Here is a 17,147-nt window from a genome sequence, read left to right on the forward strand (position 1 = left end):
GTGGGTCCATGTGAAGCACTTAGAGCAGTGCCTGGCACTTTAGCACGTGATAAATGCAATCCTTACATCATAAACTCCTGTGGCGGAACACCTACCAGACACCTCACCCAGGCGGAAGGTGTTACGTAGGTCATCTCAACAGCCTCGTGGGATGAGCGCAATTCCATCCCTCCCCTCCCCCTCCCAGAGGGGTGGCCTCTGCTGGGAGATCACAAATCCCAAAGTGTGCAGTGTGCCGACCCCAAGAACCCTGTGTGCTGTCCTGACATGGGCTGGCTATGGGGGGGGGCGGTCCTGGTCACTGAGCAGTCCTCCCCCTGCCAGGGTACTGTCTCGTGACCCTCACAACAATCCTGAGACTGAGTTCAAGGTCAGACCACGTAGGTAGGGCCTTAAAACCCAGGGTAAGTCTATTTTCGTGTGTGGTCTAAGGAAATGGTCCAGGTTCATTCTTCTGCATGTGGCTGTCCAGTTATCCCAACACCATTTGTTGGAGAGACTGGCTTTTTTCCATTGGACATTCTTTCCTGCTTTGTTGAAGATTAGTTGGCCACAGAGTTGAGGGTCCATTTCTGGGCTCTCTGTTCTGTTCTGTTGATCCATGTGTCTGTTTTTGTGCCAGTACCATACTGTCTTTTTTTTTTAAAGATTTTATTTATTTATTTGACAGAGAGAGATCACAAGTAGGCAGAGAGGCAGGCAGAGAGAGAGAGAGGAGGAAGCAGGCTCCCTGCTGAGCAGAGAGCCCGATGCGGGACTCGATCCCAGGACCCTGAGATCATGACCTGAGCCGAAGGCAGCGGCTTAACCCACTGAGCCACCCAGGCGCCCAGTACCATACTGTCTTGATGATGACAGCTTTGTAATAGAGCTTGAAGTCTGGAATTGTGATGCCACCAACTTTGGTTTTCTTCTTCAACTTTCCTCTGGCTATTCGGGTCCTTTCGGGTTTCATATAAATTTTAGGATTATTTGTTCCCTTTCTTAGAAAAAAGTTGATGGTATTTTGATAGGGATTGCATTCAATGTGTAGATTGCTCTAGGTATCATAGACATTTTCACAATATTTTTTCTTCCAATCCAAGCATGGGACACTTTTCCATTTCTTTGTGTCTTCCTCAATTTCTTTCATGAGTACTTTATAGTTTCTGAGTACAGATTCTTTGCCTCTTTGGTTAGGTTTATTCCTAGATATCCTATGATTTTGGGTGCAGTTGTAAATGGGATCAACTCCTTAATTTCTTTCTTGTGTCTTGCTGTTGGTGTATAGAAATGCAACTGATTTCTGTGCATTGATTTTATATCCTGACACTTTACTGAATTCCTGTATGAGTTCTGGCAGTTTTGGGGTGGAGTCTTTGGGTTTTCCACATAAAGTATCATGTCATCTGCAAAGAGTGATACTTTGGCTTCTTCTTTGCTGATTTGGCTGCCTTCTATTTCTTTTTGTTGTCTGGTTGCTGAGGCTAGGACTTCTAGAACTATGTTGAATAGCAGTGGTGATAGTGGACATCCCTGCTGTGTTCCTGACCTTAGGGGAAAAGCTCTCGGGTTTTCCCCATTCAGAATGATACTCGCTGTGGGTTTTGATGATATTGAGGTACATATCCTCTATCCCAACACCGTGAAGAGTTTTGTACTTTGCCAAATGCCTGTTCTGCATCTATTGAGAGGATCATATGGTTTTTGTTCTTTCTTTTATTAATGTATTGTATCACAGACAAACCATAAGAGACTCTTAATGTCAGGAAACAAGCTGAGGGTGGCTGGAGGGGAGGAGGGTGAGAGGGATGGGGTGGCTGAGGGATGGGCATTGCGGAGGGTGTGTGCTACGGTGAATGCTGTAAATTGTGTTAAACTGATGAATCACAGACCTGTACCCCTGAAACAAATAATACACTATGTGTTAATTAAACAAACAAACAAACCCAGGGTAAGGAAGCCGGTGGTGGTTTTTTTTTTTAAGATTTTATTTATTTATTTGACAGCCAGAGATCACAGGTAGGCAGAGAGGCAGGCAGACAGAGAGGAAGGGAAGCAGGCTCCCTGCCCAGCAGAGAGCCTGACGCGGGTCTAAATCCCAGGACTCTGGGATCATGACCTGAGCGGAAAGCAGAGACTTTAACCCACTGAGCCACCCAGGCGCCCCCGGGTGGTGTGTTCTAAGCATGATCTGATGCTGTCCTAGAAAGAGCCCCCCCCCCCACAGGCGCACAAGTGGGCCAGATTGCTGGGGTGGGTGGGGGACAGAGACCGGGGAGGAGGCTGCAGGGGCTCCAGTGGGAGGAGGGGGCAGAACAGGGGTGAAGAGGGAATGAGCAGTGGCAGAACTGTGGCCGCTGCGACAAATGACAGCCAACTCCATGACTTAAAACAACAGAAATGTCTTTTCCTACTGTTCTGGAGGCCAGAAGTCTAAAATCAGTATCACTGGGCGAAATTAAGGTGTGGACAGGGCCCCCCGCCTTCTGGAGGTGCCAGGAGAGCACACGGTCTGTGCCTCTCCCAGCATCTGGTGGCTTTTCTTGGCTCGTGCTGCCAGGTCTCCAACCTTCAAGACCAGCATTTTCAAGTCTTTCTCTGCTCGTCTTCCTATCATTTTCTCTTCTGTGCATGTGTGTATGTGTGTCAGATTTTGTTGGGCTGGCAGAAAGGGCTACTTAAGATGGCGAAAGTCCCCGCCACAAAACCTGAACTTGAACAGGAGAACAAACGCCCAAGATGGCGAAAGTTCCCACCACAAGACCTGAGGTCGGACAGGAGAACAAAGGCCCAAGCAGGAATCTGAGACCCCCCCCCACCCCGGGCTCCAGGGGACCAATGGGACCCCTACGAGCAGGCGAAATATCCAAATAAGGGAAACTTGCCAAAAGACCCCTGAGCTCCTCTCAAGACCTCTTAAAAGCCCCCTCCTCTCTGCCTTGGGCGTGACTTCTGCCACTCTGCTTTCCAGCGTTGTGGAACCTCGCCCGAGTTGCTCACCTCCTCCTGGCGCAACTTTCCTGGCTCCCCTTCTACTGAGCCCTGAAACTTCACTGGAGAGTGTTTTTTTAGATTTTTTTTTTTTAATTTATTTGATAGAGAGAGATCACAAGCAGGCAGAGAGAGAGAGAGAAGGAAGCAGGCTCCCGGCTGAGCAGAGAGCCCGATGCGGGGCTCGATCCCAGGACCCTGGGATCATGACCTGAGCCGAAGGCAGTGGCTTAACCCACTGAGCCACCCGGGCGCCCCTGGAGAGTGTTTTTAATAAATCTTGCCTTGCACCCACTTTGCCTGGTGTTGTGTTTATCTCGCCGGAAAAAAAACTTTACAGATTTCCCTCTGCTTCTCTCTTTTTTTTTTTTTTTAAACATTTTGTTCATTCATTTGAAAGAGAGAGAGATGACACAGCAGGGGTAGCGGCAGAGGGAGAGGGAGGAGAAGCAGACTCCCCACGGAGCAGGGAGCCCCGATGCAGGACCCTGAGATAATAACCTGAGCCCAAGGCAGAGGCTCAACTGACTGAATCACCCAGGCGCCCACTCTGCTTCTCTCTGAGAAGGACCCTTGTAATTGCATTGAGCACTCCAGGAGAATCTTCCCCACCTCAAGCCCCTTAACTTGATCACATCTACAAAAGTCCCTTCTATCATGTAATGTAACATAGTCTCAGGTTCTGGAGATTAGGACACAGACATTTTGGGGGCCACTTCTCTGTTTACCACACTACCCCATTGAAAATGGCAGTCTTCGGCGGGGGAGAGGGTGATGGGGTTGTGGACATTGGGGAGGGTATGTGCTATGGTGAGTGCTGTGAAGTGTGTAAACCTGGCGATTCACAGACCTGTACCCCTGGGGCTAATAATACATTATATGTTTATAAAAAAAAAAAAAAAGAAAGAAAGAAAATGGCAATCTTCCTCCCACCCACTTCCAGACTCTTTGCTATGTTTTATTTTTTCTCTTTGTTTAATTTTCCCCATAATTCTTAGGGACGCCTGGCTGGCTCAGTCAGTAGTGCATGGGACTCTGGACCTTGGGGTTGTGAGTTCAAGCCCCATGTTGGGTGTGGAGATTACTTAAAAATACCCCTCATTGTTATTTTAATTAGCTTCTTTCATATTACTATTGATAATCCCTTGCATAAGTTCCTACCAGGAATGTTTCTGTTTTGTTTTGTTTTTGGTGTGAGCTTTTTTTTTTTAATTCAAGTATAATTAAGATACAGTGTTAGTTTCAAGTATACCATACAATGATTCAACAACTCTATACATTTCTCAGTACTTATTTAGATAAGTGTACTTTTTTTTTTCCCTGAAGATTTTATTTATTTATTTGACAGAGAGAGACACAGTGAGAGAGGGAACACAAGCAGGGGGAGTGGGAGAGGGAGAAGCAGGCTTCTCACCAGGCAGAGAGCATGATGCAGGTTAATCCCAGGACTCTGGGATCATAACCTGAGCCGAAGGCAGACACTTAAGGACTGAGCCTCCAAGGTGCCCCTAGATAAATGTACTCCTTTTTTTTTTAAGATTTTATTTATTTAGTAGGCAGAGAGAAACAGAGAAGCAGGCTCCCTGCTGAGCAGAGAGCCCGATGAGGGACTCGATCCTAGGACCCTGGGATCATGACCTGAGCTGAAGGCAGAGGCTTTAGCCCACTGAGCCACCCAGGCGCCCGATAAGTGTACTCTTAATGCCTTTTTTTTTTTTATAAGATTTCATCCATTTATTTGACAGAGAGAGAGGCAGCAAGCAAGAGAGGGAATACAAGCAGTGGGAGCAGGAGAAGCAGGCTTCCCGTTGAGCAGAGAGGCCAATGCGGCACTTGATCCCAGAACCCTGGGATCATGACCTGAGCCAAAGGCAGACGCTCAACACCTGAGCCACCGAGATCCCCCTCTCTTAATGCCTTTTTAAAATTAAGGGTTTTTTTTTTTTTTTAAGATTTTATTTATTGGGGCGCCTGGGTGGTCTAGTGGGTTAAGCCTCTGCCTTCAGCTCAGGTCATGATCTCAAAGTCCTGAGATCCAGCCCAGCAGGGAGCCTGCTTACCGCCGCCCACCCCCACCCACCACCTGCCTCTCTGCCTACTTGTGCTCTCTCTCTCCGTCAAATAAATAAATAAAATCTTTAAAAAAAAAAAAAAAAGAAGAAGAAGAAGTCATTGTTATAGTGCGCCCAGTGTGGCTAGTATGGGATGCTCAGCAAGGAGTCTGCTCCTCCCTCTCCCTCGGCCCCTCCCCCCTGCTCATGAGAGACGGAGAAGGGGGAGTACACACATACTCTCTCTCTCTCAAATAAATGAATAGAATCTTTAAAAAAAATCACTGGGGGCACCTGCATGGCTTAGAAGGTTAAGCCTCTGCCTTCGGCTCAGGTCATGGTCTCAGGGTCCTGGGATGGAGCCCCGCATCAGGCTCTCTGCTCAGCGGGAGGCCTGCTTCCTCCTCTCTCTCTGCTTGCCTCTCTGCTTACTCGTGATCTCTCTCTCTGTCAAATAAATAAATAATCTTTATAATTTTTTTTGAAGACTTTATTTATTTATTTGACAGAGAGAAATCACAAGTAAATGGAAAGGCAGGCAGAGAGAGAGGGAACAGGCTCCCTGCTGAGCAGAGAGCCCGACGTAGGACTCGATCCCAGGACCCTGAGATCATGACCCGAGCCGAAGGCAGGGGCCCAACCCACTGAGTCACCCTTTAGAAAAAAAAAAAAAAAAGTCACTGCTATAAACTGAATGTTTGTTTCCCCACGCCCCCATTCATATGTTGAATCCCTAAACCACAGTGTGTGTGATGGTGCTTGGAGATGGGGCTTTGGGAGGCAATTAGGATTAGAAGACCAATCTGATGGAACTAGAGTCCTTTTAAGAGACACCAGAGAAGGGTGCCTGGGTGGCTCAGTGGGTTAGAGCTTCTGCCTTGGGCTCCTGTTATGATCCCAGGGTGCTGGGATCGAGCCCTGCGTTGGGCTTTATGCTCAGCAGGGAGCCTGCTTTCTCCTCTCTCTGCCTGCCTCTCTGCCTCCTTGTGATCTCTGTCAAATAAATAAATAAAATCTTCAAAAAAAAAAAAAGAGAGACACCAGAGAGTTTGTTCTCTTTCTTTCTGACTGTGAGGATAAAGCAGGAAGACAGTCGTCTGCAAACTAGGGACAGAGTCCTTGCTGGCAACCTGATCTCAGACTTCCCCACCTTCAGAACTGTCAGAAAATGCATTTCTTTCTTTTTTAAGATTTTATTCATTTATTTGACAGAGAAAGAGAGAGAGAGATCACAAGTAGGCAGAGTCAGGCAGAGGGAGAGGGGGAAGCAGGCTCCCCGCCAAGCAGAAAGCCCAATGCGGGGCTCGATTCCAGCACCCTGAGATCATGACCGGAGCTGAAGGCAGAGGCCCAACCCACTGAGCCACCCAGATGCCCCTCTTTCTTTTTTTTTTTTTTTTTAAGATTTTATTTATTTATTTGACAGAGAGAGATCGCAAGTATGCAGAGAGGCAGGCAGAGAGGGGGAAGCAGGCTTCCTGTTGAGCCGAGAGCCAGATGCAGGGCTTGATCCCAGAACCGTGGGATCATGACCTGAGCTGAAGGGAGAGGCTTTAACCCACTGAGCACCCAGGCGCCCCCTCTTTCTTTTTTTTTAAGTAATCTCTACACCCTATGTGGGGCTCAAACTCGTAACCCCAAGACCAAGAGTTGCACGCTCCACCAAGTGAGCCAGCCCAGCACCCACATTAACTCCACTGTTTTATTTACATTTAGGTCTTTACTTCATCTGGAGTCTATCTTTGTATGTGGTATGAGGTAAGGATCCTTTTTTTTTTTTTCCCTCCGTATAGTGACTTGGTTTTCCTAAAGCCACACTGAACAAATCCATCCTTTCCCCCACCAAATGCAAGTGCCACCTCTGTCATTTTACGTCCCTATACATGCCTGTGTCTACCTGTGAGGCTGTTCTGTTCCTTTGGTGTGTTCATCTGCTCTTGCAACGCACTATTTTTACAACTATGGCTTGGTAGTTTGTCTTAAAGATTTATTTATTTGACAGAGAGAGAGAGAGATCACAAGTAGGCAGAGAGAGAGGAAGAAGCAGGCTCCCTGCCAAGCAGAGAGCCCGATGCAGGACTTGATCCCAGGACCCTGAGATCATGACCTGAGCTGAAGGCAGAGGCTTAACCCACTGAGCCACCCAGGCACCCTGTAGTTTGCAGGACTTGATCCCAGGACCCTGAGATCATGACCTGAGCTGAAGGCAGAGGCTTAACCCACTGAGCCACCCAGGCACCCTGTAGTTTGTCTTAATATTTGATAAAGCAAGACCCCCTTCCTTTCCTCTCTAATGTTAATTAGTTATTTGTTTTTTTTTTTTAAGATTTTATTTATTTATTTGTCAGAGAGAGAGGGAGAGAGAGCGAGCACAGGCAGACAGAGAGGCAGGCAGAGGCAGAGGGAGAAGCAGGCTCCCTGCCGAGCAAGGAGCCCGATGTGGGACTTGATCCCAGGACGCTGAGATCATGACCTGAGCCGAAGGCAGCTGCTTAACCAACTGAGCCACCCAGGCGTCCCTAGTTATTTGTATACCTTTATTCCTCCATATAAATTTTAGAATTGGTTTATCAAGTACTTTAAAAAATCTGGAATTTTTGGGACGCCTGGGTGGCTCAGTTGGTTAAGCAGATGCCTTCGGCTCAGGTCCCACATCGGGCTTCTTGCTCGGCAGGGAGCCTGCTTTTCTCCCTGCCTCGGCCTGCCTCTCTGTCTACTTGTGCTCACTCTCGCTCCTCTCTCTCTCTGACAAATAAATAAATAAATAAATAATCTTTAAAAAAAAATCTGGAATTTTTATTAAGATTGCTTTAAATTTATTGGCGAATTTCGAGAGAACTGAAATGTAGATAATATGAAGATACCCTATCCAAGGACATGGATCGTTTCATTTTTTTAAGATTACCTTCTGTATCCTTTATTGACATTTTACTTGTTAGTTTTTGTTGTTGTTGTTGTTTTGTTTTTTGACAGGGAGAGACACAGCGAAAGAGGGAACACAAGCAGGGGCAAAGGGGAGAGAGAGAAGCAGGCTCTCTGCTGAGCAGGGAGCCCGACGTGAGGCTTGATCCCAGGATTCGGGGATCATGACCTAAGCCTAAGGCAGACACTCAGTGCCTGAGCCATCCAGGCGCCCCGAGTTTATTTTAATGTTTTGAAAGTAATCTCTTTGCCCAATGTGGGGCTCGAACTCCCTAAGATCAAGAGTCCCATGCTCTACCGACTAAGCCAGCCAGGCACCCCTAAAGTTATGTTTTAGCTGGTTATTACAGTGTTACTGAGATGATACTGATCTTTGTAGGTTGACCCGTTAGTAACCATGATAATCTCTTTGCTAAGGGCCCTCTTACCTCAATTGTGAATACCAGTCATATCATTGATGAGAGCCCACTTCTAGTATTTATCATCCTAATTAGCAAAGCCCTTAGTGTTGATATGAGATGGATGAGTACCTTATAGCAGCTGCCTCTGGAGCCTGCTCTTGTAATTAAATTCCGGCTGACAACCCTGCCAGCTCCGACCTGACCAACCTGTGGGGTGCAGTTTAAAGCCAACTCATATAGCCACGAGGGGGCGCCGAGGCCTCACTTAGCTAGGAGACCTCCTGTGGGTGGAGAGAATGTGGCCACCAGGGGGCACTGCTTGCGCCAAGCACCTACTGTGTGCTGCTCACTCTTCTAGATGTTAGGGTAACCATGCTCAAGGCAGGAAAGGAGCTAATATTCTGAAAGTCGAAGAGAGTAGACAGACAATAAAAAAACTAACTGATTATATCAGGTCTGGGCTATCCGGGCTGCACAGTTGTGGGGTCCGACTCTTGATTTCAGCTCCGGTGGTGATCTCCAGGTCTGGAACAAGCCTCCCGTTGCGTTCTGCACTCAGGGCAGAGTCAGCTTAAGATGCGCTCTCTCCCTCTGCTCCTTCCCCCTCATAAATAAATAAATCCTCCTTTAAAAAGATTATGTCAAGGTGTAATAAATTGTATGGAGAAACTAAGTCATGGTGACCAGATAGTGACGGCTGGAGGCTCCTTACATAAGGGGCTCCCAAGTATCTGAGATTACATTAAAGGAGGATGTCGGGGTGTCTGGGTGGCTCAGCCATTAAGCGTCTGCCTTCAGCTCAGGTCATGATCCCAGCGTCCTGGGATCGAGTCTGGTATCGGCTCTCTTCTAAGCGGATGCCTGCTTCTCCCTCTCCCACTTCCCCTGCTTGTGTTCCATCTCTCTGTGTGTCTCTCTCTGTCAAATAAAATCTTGGAAAAGAAAAGAAACATTAAAAATAAAAAATAAAGGAGGATGACAGACTCATGGAGAAGAGTACTCTGGGCAGAGGAAATGTGTCTGTGGGTCTGGAGGAGAAAAGCATGGAGGGAGGGAGGATGGGAAAGAGACAAATATAGACAAAGAACAGAAGGGAGAGGGGGTAAGACAGAGTGGTGACTGGTGACAGGGAGGAGTGTGTAAGCAGAGGACTCTGGCTTTTGTCCTGAGGCCGGGGTAAGCCTCTGGAGGGGTTGTGTGTGATATGAAAGATCTCAAGATAGATTGTTACGTGAAAATGAGCAAGGTTAGGACAGTGTCCTAATGTTCACCTTAACAAACAGGAGTTGGGGGGCACCTGGGTGGCTCAGTGGGTTAAGCCGCTGCCTTCGGCTCGGGTCATGATCTCAGGGTCCTGGGATCGAGTCCCGCGTCGGGCTCTCTGCTCAGCGGGGAGCCTGCTTCCCTCTCTCTCTGCCTGCCTCTCCATCTGCTTGTGATTTCTCTGTCAAATAAATAAAATCTTTAAAAAAAAAAAATGAAACAGGAGTTGGGGGCGCCTGGGTGGCTCAGTGGGTTAAGCCTCTGCCTTCAGCTCAGGTCATGATCTCAGGGTCCTGGGATATAGCCCTGCATCAGGCTCTCTGCTCCATGGGGAGCCTGCTTCCCCCCCACTCTGCCTGCCTCTCTGCCTACTTGTGATCTCTGTCAAATAAATAAATAAATAAAATCTTTAAAAAAAAAAAGAAAGAAACAGGAGTTGATGGGACAGAATCTAGGTTCCCACTTGTTTGAATTTTTATCAGGAAATACTATAAAAAAAAACTAAGAAATACTATAACAAGGGTGCCTGGGGGGCTGGGGCAAGATCCCAGGGGGTCCTAGGATGAAGTCCCATGGGCTCCTTGGTCAGGGGGGAGTCTGCTTCTCCCTCCCCCTCTGCCACACAAGTAGGGGAATAGACTTACGCTCTCGCTCTCTCAAATAAATCAATCTAAAAAAAAAAGAAAGAAAGAAAGAAAAAGTCCTAGAACAATACCAAGAAATTGATGTTTTAAAATGATGAATTAGGGAAGAGGGGGAACAGAGAATGGAGTGGATGGAGATGAAGATGAGAGGGAGTGAAAGATGTCCTGTGGCTGCCAAGTGGGAAACAGCACAGACCCTGGGAGGCAGGGAGCTTGGTGACCCAGCAAGTGGGGGACAAAAATGCAAGGACGGCAAGTCGGGTACACGGTGTCCTTTGGAGCTTTGCCACAACAGAGGGCCTGAAAATCAGTGTTCCCAAGGCACATCTTTGCTGGCCAGAGGTGATGGCTGGAGGAGCTAATGGTCCAGCTCCTCCCTACAATAACATTAATAACAATGTTTATTAAGTATCTGGCACTAGTCTACAATGTATACTTTATTTTTAATAAAGATTTTATTTACTTATTTGACAGACAGAAGTCACAAGTAGGCAGAGAGGCAGGCAGAGAGAGGAGGAAGCAGATTCCCTGCGGAGCAGAGTGTCCGACGTGGGGCTTGATCCCAGGACCCTGGGACCGTGACCTGAGCCAAAGTCAGAGGCTTAACCCCCTGAGCCACCCAGGCAACCCTACAATGTATCCTTTAAACCATGTAAACCTCGGACCACCACCAGGGATAGGCACTGTTCTAATCCTCTTCATTTCATAGGTGTGGAAACTGAGGCACAGAAAACTGACCTGTTCTAGTAGACACAGCTAGGAAGGGGGACAGATGGCATTTGAATCCAGGCAAGAATCCCACAGTCCACACTCTTACCGACTATGGTATGCTGCTTCCCAGTGCTTCTGTTGTAGCCTTGTTCTCAGTCAAGTTGTATGGCCTTTTGGATAGGCTATCTCAGAAGTGTGAGCAGTCACTAACAATTTAGTATGAATTAGTTACCCCCATACCCCCTTTCCTAACACTAATGCACAGCCATCACTGCTACGGTTTATGGGGGCACTATAGTATAGGAGTTCAGTAATTGAGCTCTGGGGTCCTGTGCTAGGGACTGAAGCCCGGTGCCACTTGCCAGGTGTGTAACTTTGGGCAAGTAGTATCACTAAACTGGGCCTCAGTTTCCTTCCTTTGTGAAGTCCCCGTTTTCCAGAAGAGGAAACTGAGAGGCTCAACACAAGGGCACACCCAGGACTTTAAGACCTGGGTTTTGAGCATATAATCACCTCCACAGAATGAGGAACCAAAACCAGGTTCTGTGAGAGGAAGTTAGGCCCAAGAGAAAGTTCTGGGAGATGCGACCTGGTGATTGGTTGCCAGGAGGCCTACGTCCATTCTCCATACATCTTTTCTCTGTGCATCTGAGTGGAGGGAAGGGGACCCTGGGAGCCTGAGGTCTGCCTGCGCAGGGACAGCAAAGCCACCCGCAGGGCTGGACAGGTGAGGTGTTTCTGCCTTCCTCCTCCTTCAGTGGCATCCCTTCCTGCTCCACTAGCGCTCAGACCCCTTGCAATGCGTGCCTGATCCAGCTACTGGGTGACGCAGAGTATGGGTGGGGGCCGGGACCCAACATTAGTCAGTAGAGGGAAGATGTGAGGTGTGCTTTGTTCTAGTGGGGGGAGGGAGGACACCCTAGCTCTGGCCTTGCCCCCGTCCTTAGGCCGGCCCAGCACCCCTGTCCCCCATCTCCTGACCACACACACAGGCAGGACCATGGCTACAACCAGACCTGCCATTAAAATACTGAAATACCGGGGCGCCTGGGTGGCTTAGTCATTCAGCATCCACCTTTGGCTCAGGTCAGGATCCCAGGGTCCTGGGGATCGAGTCCCGCACCAGGCTCTCTGCTTGGCGGAAAGTTGGCTTCTCCTTCTCCCTCTCCCTCTGCCTACTTGTGTGTTCTCTCTCTGTCAAATAAATAAATTCTTTAAAAAAAAAAAATACAGAAATGCTTCCACAGTTTGGGGTAAATAGCTGCTACCCACTTCTGATGCTCTCACCCCTCTGCTGGAGCCCTTCGGGCCTCCCTAACACCCAGCCCAGGGGCCTTCCTGATCCAGCTCTGGAGGACCTGCCCATCCTGGTGGGTGGGTGGATGGCTCTATCAATACCTGGTATGTTCCCTGCGTTAGGCTCATCATCAATCCCTCCACCCACAAGGTTCAGAGTCCTCAGGTATGGGTACCCATTTCACACGAACTCCTATGCATCCTTCAAAGCCTTGGCTCAATTGTCACTTTCTTCAGGAAGCCCTCTTGGTTTGTTCATGATGTGTTTTGGTGATATTGGGCACGTCTGGGTTCGCGCATCTCCCCTGCTACGAGGACCACAGGCCATCATTCCCACAGGAGCCCCAGATGACACCCACTGGGCCCTGTTGGCTTGTACTGGGGAAGGCTGAGGGGGAAGTGAGGACAAGCTGAGTCCTGGGAGGGGAGGTTGTGGGGGGGGGCAAGGCCAGAAGGGCCTGTTCTCATGCTCTCTGGCTGAGGAGTGATTCTCCATCTGTCAGGCCAGCTGCGGGTGCCGGGGGAGATGCAGCAGGACAGAGGGAGGAGGTATGTGGGGGAAGCTTGGGGAAGTCCACGGTAATCAGGGAGAGGAAAAACAGGCACACCGTGTTGTTACAGAACCATTACATACAACTTACAAATAAGCCAGGACAGTGTGGAGGGTAGGGGAGAAGGCAGGAGGCCACAGAGGCAAGGTCAGGGTGGTGCAGTCCGGGCCCGATCCTGGAGAGGGCTCAGACTGCGGTCCCCAGAAGGGCTGGGTGGGCGGAGGCCAGGCTGCTTGTGGAGCCCTCGGAGCTTCCCCAGCAGCTCCTGGACGAAGTCCTGAGGACAGGGCAGGAGTCCTGAGAACACAGGGAGAGGCGGGGCTGCCCCTGCCCAGCCCAGCCCCCCTGATCTGGGTCCCTACTGCTCCCGCCTTCCCTCCCAGGCAGTGAAAGGGCCCGGAGGTAGGTTGGGGGGGTGTCAAAAGGCAGAGATGGGGAAAGGTGGGGAACAGACAGACACAGGGAAAGACAGAGCCACAGACAAGGAGGGAGACAGAGACCTAGAAAATGAGACCAAGCCAGAGGCACAGAGACAGAGGGAGAGACAAAAGGACAGAGAAAGAAACAGCCTCAGAGAGACAAGATGTTTCTCAGGCCAAGGGATCGCCAGGAGGATCCCCAGGGACAGAGGCCTTAGCTCTGGGGGCAGACAGACACACAATGACGTTTGTCCCTCAGGCAGCCCAGAGCTGGTTGGAGAAACATGAATATTTTTCCCTTTTAAAGCAGGGAAGGAAGTGGGAGGGGTTGGGCTGCTCAGCTTCAGGGCTTGGAGGGATGGGGGTGGGGGGCAGAGGTGGGGAAGGGAATCCCGGGTGGCAGAAGCAGCAGGAGGTGAGAGAGGCCTGGAGAGGCTGAGCCCCAGGACAAGCCATCCAAAGGAGGGGGCAGCAGAGGGACCAGCAGAAGCCGGACACAGATGGGGAGCATCTCCGTAGGGAGGAGATGACGGGCCCAGTGGCAGATGGGAAGAGAAAAGCTAGGGTGAGGAAGACAAAGACACCACTGGAGACAGGGAAAAGGCTGAGCGGCTCAGAGGGCTCCCCAGAGTTCCCCCTGCTGCCCCTGGGCCAGGCAGCTTCTTCCCTCCTCCCCAGGGACCCCCTTCTCTACCAGGAAGCAGGGGCCCAGAGCAGGGAGGGAAAACTCACCTCTGTGGGGTTCCTGCACGACTTCAGGAGTCCCTAAACCCCCACCCCCCCACAAAAAAAGAAAATAGTAAATAACTAGCCCCTGAGCCCCTCCAGCCCCCTTCTCTCTCTCTCCCAACAAAGCCCTGAGGCAACGGGACAAAAGGGAGTCAGGCTCCAAGGGGCACTTCCCATCTGGTCACTGGGGGAGAACATGGTCCCAGGGTCTTACAGAGTGAGTGGGGGGAGGGTTGAGTCAAGAAACTCAGCCCCAGGATCAGCTCTAAGTCCAGAGAGGGTCAGAAGGTCACACAGCGTTTCCTGCCTCTGGGAGAGCACAGGCCCTAAACAGCCAGGACACACAGGTAGGCAACCTGTCTGGCTTTGACTCCGAGCTCTGCTCCTTCTGAGCTGGGACCCGGGGCAAGGGATTAAATCACTTTCCTCATCTGGAAGATGGAGGTCTTAAACCCTTCCCAGGATTTGTGAGGATTAAATGAGTTAAGTGGAAAGGAATGGAAACAGTGCCTGGCACATAGGAAGTGCTCAATAAACACGCTGACTATTGTTGGGGCTTCGGGACAGCCTTTCCCTTCACCTACCTGGATTTTCCGGCTTCTGTCCTCTTCGCTCTCTAATTCCAACAATTCGTCGATGTTGACCTCATCAGGCATGTCTGCCTCCTAAGGCAGGGAGGGAGGAGGGGTCAGGGTCCCTTGCCTGCCCCTCCCTCGCCTTTGTCCAGGCCTCTGGAGAAGCTCCACCAGCCCCAGGGCCCAGCTGGCCGGTTCTGGAGCAACAATGTGGCAGTCAGGGACAGCACCGCCAAGGCGGACATCTGGGTGCTGGGGGGAGGGGTGGCAGATGGGTTGGTTGACAGAGGCCCAGTGGTCTGTACCAGCTCAGATGCCGGGGCCCCCAGAGCCCAGAGAGCCTTGGGGCTGGCACAGGTCTCTCTCCTTGGCCCCAGTTCCCATAGAGGGAAACAGGCCTGGTCGAGTCTCGGAATGTCAGATTCTGGGATTCAGGAGAGGGGCTGGTTCTGCCCTTTCAAGGAAAAGTCTAAGCACTAGGTGTGGGGGAGGGGCGCAGGCCAGCCAGAGCCTACCGGGGGAGGCCCCTTGCCTAAGAGGACCAGAAGGGAGGGTAGGGCTCCTGCCAGCCCCCAGGGCAAAGAGTACACCTCGATCGGTCCAGATAATCACCACCGACGTGCCCCAGAGTGGGTGGGTGGGATGTGCCGTGGGCCCAACTTTGAGCGGCCCAGAGGGGCATTCCTCCCGTAGCCTGTCAGGGCAAAAAACCAAACACAGGCTGCCTCTCTCTCCCTGTGGGGGACAGAATCCAGCTGTCAAAGCAAGAGATCCCGGAGGCTACAGATTTTTTCCTCCCCCACCCAACGTCCTTCAGACTTCATTGTGGGCCTCAGGGCTAGGTGGTCCCGGGTTTGTCTGGGGGCGGGAGGGAATCAGCAAAGGCATGGCTAGTCCTTAAGTGGATCCCACGCCTGTGTGAGGCTCTGCAGGTGAGCTAGAGACTGAGGCCAAGGGGCCAGCGCCAAGGCCAAGGCCAGGGCCGGCAGGAGAGTGCAGAGCTCTAGGGTGTCATGAGCAGTCTGCCCGGGGGCTACGGTCCGAGGACTGCAAGGCATGTGGCTCTGGTTTAGTGTGTCACAGCAGCTGGAAATGTCCGCCATCGGAGGATGACCTTAGAGGATGCCACCTACCACTGGCCACTGGACTTCTTCGTCTACTTATAAGAGCCTCCTTGTGTGCCTGACAACAGTGGGACCTTGTGTCGCCATCAGGGGCCCTGCCTTCTGTCCCCTTCGAGCCGTGCGGAGGAGCATCTGTGCCTCCTGTCTGTCCGCTGACACAACCCCCAAGTCCCTGGGATTGTGTTTTGTGTGTGGCGCAGTGTGACTTCAAGCAGAAACTCAGTGTAAGGTGTGAAACGCACATGGGTAGCCTAGGCGTCCCCACACAAGGCTGTCGCTCACGCCCCGTGTGGCCACTGACAGTTGTAGTCTCTGCCTTGCCAGGCCTGGGTGTCCCTACAGCTTGTGCGGTTTTCTGTCTGCGTGTGGCTGTAATTTCGGCTATTTTCTGTAAGCAGCTGTAGTGCCTGTCATTGTGTCTGCATGTGGTCCTCCCTTTTGCTTTTAGGAGGCAACGGAGGGTTTTCCGTGAATCATTCCGTGTGGCAAGGAGTTGCCCCGGCTCTGGTGTGCGTATGACTCCATGGAGGGGCTCTGAGTAGCTGGAACCGGAGCCTTTTGTGTGGGTGTAGTTGTGCGTAGTCAGCACACGCCTGTGGCCTGTGCTATTGTGTCTGTGGGTGCCGAACTGTAGGGGACCGCAGCCTGTGTCCCTGAGAGTCTGTACGTGGCTGCTGTGTCTACCAGTGGCTCTACCTCGTCGCTGGGCACGTCTGTGAATGTTGTCGCTTCCTTTGCGGTGTGTTTCTGGGTCTCAGTACCCTCCCGGTCCCTTCACCGGATCTAAGTTCAGCTTTAAGACAGACCCTACCCCCCAACCTCTCTCCAGATTCGGCCGCTCTGGCTCCCCAACTTTGCCTCCTTGCCCCCCATAGGCTCAACCGCTATGCTCAACCATCTCTGGAGACTCGAGCGGGTGTCTGGGTCCACAAGCAGAGACCCAGGGAAGGGACACAGCAAGGGCCAATGAGTCCCTGAGCGCGCGTTCCCTTGTGTGACAGAGGCCAGTACAAGCAACCAGAGACCCCAAGAGCGTAGGGAGTCCGGAACAAGGGCGTGTCACTCCTCGATCCCCAAACCCGCCTTTGCCCCCGTACCCCTCCCAGCCTCACCCTGCCGCGGTACAGCTCCTCCAAGCGCCCGTCAATCCACTTCTCCACGTCCAGCCGCCGCTGCAGCTCCCGCCGGTCGTACTTGACGGTGACACGCGCGTGTCGTTTCTGCAGGCCCCCGGGGCTGCCCCCCGGACCGCGAGCCCGCGATGGAGACTGCAGCTTGCTCAGCACCCGCTTGCCCAGCCGCTGAGCTGCCATAGCGGTCCCCGACCCGGCCGGCGCGCCGCGCTGTGCGCCTCCGCCGGCACCCAGGAGGCCTCTTACGGGCCGGGGCGGGGCCGACCGGGGGCGGGGGCTTGGGCTCGCCCGGGGGCCAGCTCCGCCCCAGTCACCCGGGCCTCAGTTTCCCCGCCCGCAGCGCGGGGACTAGTCG

The 17,147-nt window shown here is 51.4% G+C and overlaps 1 protein-coding gene across 1 annotated transcript; it reads right to left on the reverse strand.

The window, feature by feature from the left end:
- Nucleotides 1-12,851: 12,851 nt before the first annotated feature.
- PPP1R14A (protein phosphatase 1 regulatory inhibitor subunit 14A) lies at nucleotides 12,852-17,147 on the reverse strand. Its single transcript, XM_044256532.1, has 4 exons — nucleotides 16,772-17,147; nucleotides 14,545-14,625; nucleotides 13,964-13,996; nucleotides 12,852-13,089 (listed from the first exon to the last, which is right to left on the reverse strand). Exons 1-4 carry the CDS (start codon nucleotides 16,970-16,972, stop codon nucleotides 12,961-12,963), a joined length of 444 nt encoding a protein of 147 aa, XP_044112467.1. The 5' UTR covers nucleotides 16,973-17,147; the 3' UTR covers nucleotides 12,852-12,960.

This window comes from Neovison vison, chromosome 7 (assembly GCF_020171115.1).
Source record: "Neovison vison isolate M4711 chromosome 7, ASM_NN_V1, whole genome shotgun sequence".
Taxonomy (NCBI): Eukaryota; Metazoa; Chordata; class Mammalia; order Carnivora; family Mustelidae; genus Neogale; species Neogale vison.

Bases quoted from the DNA above. Each gene is read 5' to 3' on its own strand.
- PPP1R14A (XM_044256532.1), bottom strand. From the start codon at position 16,972: ATGGCAGCTCAGCGGCTGGGCAAGCGGGTGCTGAGCAAGCTGCAGTCT. The intron at 14,626-16,771 runs GTGAGGCTGGGA...TCCCTGCCTTAG, and splicing joins AGGAGCTGTACCGCGGCAGG to GAGGCAGACATGCCTGATGA. The intron at 13,997-14,544 runs GTAGGTGAAGGG...GTGGGGGTTTAG, and splicing joins ACAGAAGCCGGAAAATCCAG to GGACTCCTGAAGTCGTGCAG.